At 48.2% G+C, this 7,784-nt stretch overlaps 1 protein-coding gene across 1 annotated transcript in view; it reads left to right on the forward strand.

The window, feature by feature from the left end:
* T265_11893 (hypothetical protein) overlaps nucleotides 1-7,784 on the forward strand; it is a gene marked incomplete at both ends in the record, with an annotated part of 28,755 nt that overhangs the window by 9,607 nt on the left and 11,364 nt on the right. Inside the window, one exon of the mRNA XM_009178710.1 lies at nucleotides 1,962-2,172. Within this exon, the coding sequence (XP_009176974.1) occupies nucleotides 1,962-2,172 (211 nt within the window). The remainder of the gene's footprint in view (nucleotides 1-1,961; nucleotides 2,173-7,784) is intronic.

Raw genomic sequence — 7,784 nt, forward strand, 5'->3', positions numbered from 1 at the left:
CAGAGGACAGTACGACTTTACCCCCAGACCGCCTCGTAGCACGGTTACTCGTAGTACGGGGTCTGGCTGCTCCCCTTTGGCCTTCCTGGCATGGTTGCACCTTGTGGAACGAAGTTCCAGCCCGTGTAGCCCGCGGGATCGCTGCAGCACTCAAGCCCGACCACCACGTCAAGGTGGCAGCTTTAGGTCGGGGCTACGCAGTCTATCCTGTAGTTGGGGACTTTGAATGCCATTCTTTTACGTCTAACGTAGTCGCATGGCTTTTTTTCGGAGCCAATGGTGGACTTCTCAGAAGGGTTGGAGTGTTGGGTGTGTCAACATTATTGCCGCTCCGGGGTAGTACGAACATTCAGACATGCAGTATGTCATGATCAGCCGAGTAGGGACTATTATTGAATCAACCACAGAGGCTTCTACGTTTCCTCATTAGCACGCAAAGCTCTGTCCAGCCATCGAGGGCAGTGCCGAAGATATATCCGATTGCTAGTTAATACGATACGATCCAGGAGGCATTGGAGTCTGCCAGAGGATAGTAACCACCACGCACGCTCCATTGGCCGTATACTACACATGCCCAAACACTGTCTACCGAGACGAGTATTGTTCCGGCCGTATACTACACATGCCCAAACACCGTCTACCGAGACGAGTATTGTTCCCCGTGCTTCCTTCAGAATGGCACAGATCGCGAGGTGGAAAACTTGTACCCTGACACAAGAGTTTGATAGAGATTACGCAGAGTTGTGTTGTTGGTTCGGCCCACCTTTCAGGATAGGGTTCCCGCGGCTCCCCCTTAGCTTGTCTGGGGCCATTGCAAGAAATGTTGGCCGATCGATGTCAGTAGTATCTTGATTTCAGTTTCTTTCCAGGTTGACTAATTGAGCTCATGTTCGTGTACGCTCCATCGAGTGCTTGTGATTGGTCACCACTTGGTTCCTCTCTATCCATTTTTTTCACTTTAAATGTAATTAATTACGCTGTGGTTATACGTCAGTGAAGCATCAGTTTCAAAACTGAGGTCGCTGCCTCTGATGATAGGAATGACGTTTACTTCAGGCAGGTATCGTTCTCTGCTGCCGTGGTATATTGTCAGCGCTCGCCCTCCACGCGTTTACTCTAGACTTCAAAGAGCCAAGGGAAAGGGATGTGTTCATTAGTGCAAACGTTACGAGTGTGTGGCTACTGAGCCAAGAGTTTATAGTACGTCACATCCTTTAGCTCTAGTTTAATGGGGCGAGGATAATACCCAAACTGCTCAGTCCTTGTTCATGTCATATTCTGTGCAGCGAACGTGGGAGGCTACGGCACACTACGTCAATATCAATGGGTCGCCCACTTATACTGACGCGGCAACTCAGGCACTTCTCTCCGCCAGGGCTCAAAGGTGTCAATAGAAGCGCTTAATTCAGCAGAACAGTAAGATCCTACCACCTATGCAGTTGGTCTTCCGATGCCGTCAGAGCACATCATATGCCTGAGTGGCTCAGCTATTATTATGGTGGCTTAATGTGGGCCAGGTCTCTGAGGAAGCTATATTGGAGCGAGATGGCTCAGCTGCCAGAGTGCGAAATTACTGACCGGAAGGTCCGAGGTTCAAACCCTGCCTCTGACTCGACTTACCCTTTCTAGGATTGGGCAACCTGGCAGTATCCCAGCTCTCGTGCTTCTTTCAGGCAGTTGTGCACCGAAAAAGTGCTGCAGCTGAACGAAAATTGAAAAGGCTACAATATCAGGATCTTAGTCATTTGGCGTTACCCTTGCTCTTCCAAACTTATTCTTGACTACTCCGAGTTAACAACAATTGAGTCCCACTTTTGCTACACAAATGGTTGAAGAGCCGCTTACTCTCACCTGATTCTCAGGGGCGTTCTCACAACCCGGAAATCCGTTTTCTGTAGTCCATTTGGCCAGCCCTTTAATTTCTCAATCGTCGCTATCACTTTATCTTGCTCTGGATTTAGATTGCACAAAATTCGGTAAGACTTATCCTGCACTCGATCGATTTGGGCAGGGTCTGTAGTACACTCTCCAGTCGGCTCCAAAACAATCTCAAGTGCCAGCTATTTACACGGCTAGATAAAATGCCGATAAAAATCGTAATCCTCGTCCTCCAGGAAAGAAAGTCTGGGGATACAGGATTCACGAAAATCTCCGTACCACTTCATCCTGCCGGTAAGGATCTCTGAAACGTCGGCGAAAATCAGACTGGTTTCTCGTGGGTCTTTCGCGTCCTCCTTCACTAGGTTTTCCTTAGTTTTTGAATTCCTATAGACCATTGGCCACCATCGACTTTGGTTTGGGCTAACGGATCCACGGAATCCAATTCGCAGTCGGATTGGATTCATCGTACTCCCATGATTTCAAATAGTCACTGTTTTTCACCGTTTCTGCAAATGTCGGAATGTGACGCGTAATTCCTGCCAATAAGTTCGAGGGCCGTAGTGGTATAACTGGATCTCATCTGTAGTTTCACTGTTGGACGCTAAGTGTTTCTCCGGTGGGCATATGATCGTCGCTCTGGAGCCCCCAAAAATGATAAGACCCGGTTAACTTTATTGCGCCTTTGTAGTTCTCCTGTTTTATCAATCGTGGAGGGGTTATGTTCAGGTGTACCCAGCAGTGTTTGAATAAGATTCGTGTTCGTCAGACAACCATCATGCGCAAAATTCACATCTTCAATGTACACCAGTCTCAACGATGTACATTTCTTCATCAGTCGAACAACACGAAGCGTGTCCACCGGTCACAGTCTTGACACTCCATCTCTTTTAATCCATCAGTAACGACCCCCAATCGGAGACGCCTGGTGAAAGGATAAATACCTGTTTTTGTGGAGGACCTCGTTAACAGTCTCCCAGTACATTTTTCTAGGACAAACTTTGGTAACTTCTTCACTGTGTATATAAAATATAATAATCATTCATGTGTAGCACCCTTTCCGTGCACAGCTGTCGTACCGCCCGAGGGAATTACGAAGGTTACGATGCTCTCAGGTTGCTCAAACCTAGAGAGGAGACATTGTGGCATTCAAATAAATTGGAATAAGGTATGCTTTGACCTACTTCTTCACAATCCATTGACGACTGGGCTTCATACAGAACCCGTCCACCGCTTGGATAGTAGGCAGTTTGGGATTTGTCTTCGGTCTGATATGCACGTCGGCCGGCGATTTTCAGCCCAACTGACTGGCTGTACGGGAGCGTTCTCCTCTGGTGTTGCTGTCAATGATGATGATGACCATACACTTGTTTCTGACCTCCAGAGTGTATGATCTCAATGATACGGAAGTTCTGGATACCCTGGGACGTAGGAATATTTCTGTCATTGATTTCAGATAAATGGGGCAGTTCAACTGCTTCCTATCCTATGGCTCGAAGGCGGAATGTCCGTACATTGATATCTGTCTTGAGGTAGCCTAAGTGTATTTCCAAGTGGTATATCTATCCCAGCCCCTGCATGAACCCAGCGTTAGCCTATCACAGACCACAGCCTAACACGCATCTGGATATAAACTGAGAACACGAATGTCGGTGGCATCAATTAGTGGCCGCATCCTCCAGCGTCCTTCTGTGAGCACAGTGTATGTAATGTTGGCTCCGTTCTTGCAGCCGGACAAGACCTTTGCTTTTCACAACAACAACAGCCACATTTTGCGTGTCTCTGCGTCCTCACCACTCTGAATTGAACACGGAGAATGGCACTATTCCATCACGCCCAACTTCTGGAGGATGGCTGCAGCCTCTGGAATTCTGGACACCAACTCAGCCCTTTGCCTAGAATAGATCCGCATTTCACTGGAACCCGTGCTTTACTATAGATAGACTGCTATCCCCATTTCTCCAGAAGAGCAGAGCATTCATCCCCAGAGACTGGAATATTTATAATCAACTGTAAAAACCGTGTTCTTGCCACCTCAGTTTCGTTCGCCGATGGTTTGGGTGGGTGGGTAGTTAGGTGCGCATTGGAGATGGTAGCTGATGTAATTGGTGCGTAAATACACGGGCGTCAGTGAACTTTCCACTTGGGGTTTTGAGAGGGGAGCTATGCAGTGAAGGCCATAGTTTGAATGCATGTGCGCCATTAAGCGTATGACTGGACCATAACTGACAGTATCTTTAACCCTTGATGTGTCCCGTTTCGGAGACAGTAATGGCCAGCGCAGCTGAGTTTACTGTTAATGGCTTTCGTATTTCTCCGCCAAGTCATTGTTCGACCTTATTAGGCTCGTTTCCGACCTTCGCGTGGTTGTACGAAAAGGTCTCTTCGAGGAAGTTGGTCGGCTGGCATACGGAACGCGTGACCATGGACAGGCAGCTAGCGATCTGCCAACTACTTCCGCCCTCCTTTTGGGAGAAGACCATCTTAGTCGGGGCCATGTGAATAAAGGGGCGAGATGGCCCAAGTGGTTCGAGCGCAAATTTACTGACCGGAAGGTCCGTGGTTCGAACCCGACCTCTGCCACTCGACTTCCCCTGTCTATGCTTGGGCGACTTGGCAGTATCCTAGCCCTCGTGCAACTTTCGGGTCGCATGGCAGTTCGGCACCGAAAGGATGCTACAGCTGAACAGCTGAACACGTGAATATCAGGACTCCTAGGCGCATTCAGAAGAGAGCAGAAGACGATCAGGTTGAATGTATTTCCCAGACACCAACCGACCATACGGCCACTACTTTCCAGCAGTTGGGGAGGAGATGCCTCTGCTCTCTGTTGCTTGTCCCGGCGAAACTTTTATTGCAGATATCGTTTTCGCTTGTGTTGAGGACCTTGCGAATACATTGCGTAGTTGAACATCCTGATTTATCCCTCGCCTTGCCAAGTTTGGCGAAGCTTCATCCTTAGTTAAGCTTTAATCATGTTAGTCTACGCAGTATCAATAGAAGCGACCGAATGTATAGGTGCTGACGAAAACATCCGCCCACCAACAAATCGCGATTACCTTTATATGCAGCTCCTGTGCTGTAATCATCAGTATTAAGGATGTGTTTGTCAGTCACAAAGCAGATAAGCTGTCAGGTACAGCCGCTGAGGGTCAACTGCTTTGGAGCAATTGGCAGTAAAAAATCTTCCAGTTCATGAAACTGTCCGGAGGCCAGCCGTCTCTAATAACCGAACATCACATCATTTGAGAACGCCGCACCCTCCTGGTTCCATGTTGCTGATGAATTAGGCAGCGAAATAAACAGAGCGCATCTCACATTTGCCACACTGTGGAGTGTAAAAGATCTCGACAAATGGTACAGTTTTCAATGCTTATTTGAAGTTAGTCCTCCCCTGCTGTTAGGAAAATCAGTCCATATAAACTCTCGGTTTTTGCCCACCTATGCATCTGCTTTGTGGTTTCGATTAAGTTAGCAGACCGGCTCAGCAACAGGGTTGCGTCCGTTCGTTTCCCGTTCGTGAACTACAGATGGTTACAAGCTGCCAGGCGTTCAGCTGTAGCCCCCTTCTGGTGCCTAGCTGCCATGCCATCCGAAGGAAGCACGAGGGCTGGGATACTGCCAGGTTCCCCAAGCCTAGACAGGGGAAGTCGAGTGGCGGAGGTCGGATTCGAACCACGGACCTTCCGGTCGGTAAATTTGCGCTCTAACCACTTGGGCCATCTCGCCCCCCTTTCATCGGGACTTCCTGGATTTCACGACCCCTGTCCTTTCGGCCACTCCTGTGTAGATTTTTGAGGTCTTTTTTATCACACACACATCATATGGGCACAAGAAATCCTTCTTATGGCGTGTCGCCTTCTTAAGTCAATACCGTCAGACCACCTCATGGACTTGAGACGGCGGATCATATAAGAATCCAGCTACCTCCGAATGTTGACGTCTTCTAGTAGTTTCTCGTCATCCCAGTCTTGCGAGGTATGCTCAGTTGCATGGACAAAATATAGGATTTACTGTTATGGAGCTCCAGCTAGCTCCGTGGCTGAGGTAGGAACTTATTGTCCGGAAAGTCTGGTTCGAATTTAATCCCGGTATCTCGACCACTCGTGTCTGCAATTGGATAACCTGGCGGTACCTCAGCCCTCGTTTTCCCTTTGGGTGGCATAGCAGCTGCGCACTGTAAGGATGTTACGGCTGTATGCTTTCATCCACGGAGGTCTAATTTCCGTGAGTATCTATCCCTGCTTTCGTCCTTTGTCAAGAACATTACGTGGTAACAATGGAAGCTGGAAATGGTTTTCGAAAACAACTCGTCACACGCTCAGGAAGTATGATGTGTTTGGGCCGCATTGGGCCTATCACGCTTGCTCACCCGTTACATGACACAGTTAGGTTCATCCAGAACTTTCGGCTGGCGTCGTTGGATAGCAGTAATAAACAGTGAGGAAGTAGTGTAAACATAAAACACCGCCAGTAGTGTCTGCAATGGATAACCTGGCGGTACCTCATCCCTCGTTTTCCCTTTGGGTGGCATAGCAGCTGCGCACCGTAAGGATGTTACGGCTGTATGCTTTCATCCACGGAGGTCTAATTTCCGTGAGTATCTATCCCTGCTTTCGTCCTTTGTCAAGAACATTACGTGGTAACAATGGAAGCTGGAAATGGTTTTCGAAAACAACTCGTCACACGCTCAGGAAGTATGATGTGTTTGGGCCGCATTGGGCCTATCACGCTTGCTCACCCGTTACATGACACAGTTAGGTTCATCCAGAACTTTCGGCTGGCGTCGTTGGATAGCAGTAATAAACAGTGAGGAAGTAGTGTAAACATAAAACACCGCCAGTAGTTGCCTGCCACCCCGTGTTATTGGGTGTCTGTGAATACTAGTCTCAATCAACGTGAACCGGTTATTCGTTGTCGAGCTTTACATGCTTCGTCTCCAAATTATCGACTTTTCATTGGTATATTAAAAAAATCGTTCATCTGTAGCACCCTTTTGGTGCCCAACTGCCATAGCACCAGAAGGAAGCACGAGGGCTGGGATACTGCCAGACTTCCCAGGGGAAGTCGAGATGCAGAGGCCGGTTTGAACCACGGACCTTCCGTTCAGTGAATTCGCACTCCAAACACTGAGTCATCTCGGTCCTACTGTTCTTGTCGGAGCATGCTTTATCAAACAGGGGAGATGAATCACACAGCTTAACTTAAGTCATCCTATCGCATTCTAAGTAGATTCGGCCATCGCCCAAAACCGTTCTTCGCATGTTATGTTGTACTCGTAAAAAGTACAACCCAACCTCAATTACATAATATACATGTATACATATTAGTCATTAGCTACTGCAGTGGTTTATGGGCAGGAAATGTGAAAAATATTGGTTGTTGATCTGTTCGCAGATCCTGGGTAACTAATTCTGATGTTTTCATTGCTTAGTGTAGTAACGGTATTTTCCTCAACTTAGTTCTCGGTCTGAGCCTCCCAAGCTAGCGTTCACTTCAAAACAACCACCAAAGGTGCACGAGGTTTATTAACTCCCAAAACGAAATCAAGAACAGTTGTACAGCGCTTCGTATATACAGCGTAAGCGGTTATAACTTTCTGGAATCTCTGACGCGTTCTGGATGCGCCATTGGCAACCGGCATTTGGTCATTATTGGGTCATGATTGGCTGTTGGGTCCAGATTGTTGACCAATCAGATCTCGCCTTGATGCCGGACCGGCAAGCGTCCCGAATTCTGGGTCAACCTCGAGCGGGCCAGGCTTCTCGGCCGTAGCAGAGCCTAAAGACGTGCCGTATAGTGGGATCCGCGTGGATTCCTGCCTAACACTTAGTTGCTCTGAAATGTGGGGAATCGAGACAAGGGGATCACTGCACTGTTCAAGGACGGGGGGGAGGTCTTCGGGC

This window comes from Opisthorchis viverrini (genome assembly GCF_000715545.1).
Source record: "Opisthorchis viverrini unplaced genomic scaffold opera_v5_630, whole genome shotgun sequence".
NCBI lineage: Eukaryota > Metazoa > Platyhelminthes > Trematoda > Opisthorchiida > Opisthorchiidae > Opisthorchis > Opisthorchis viverrini.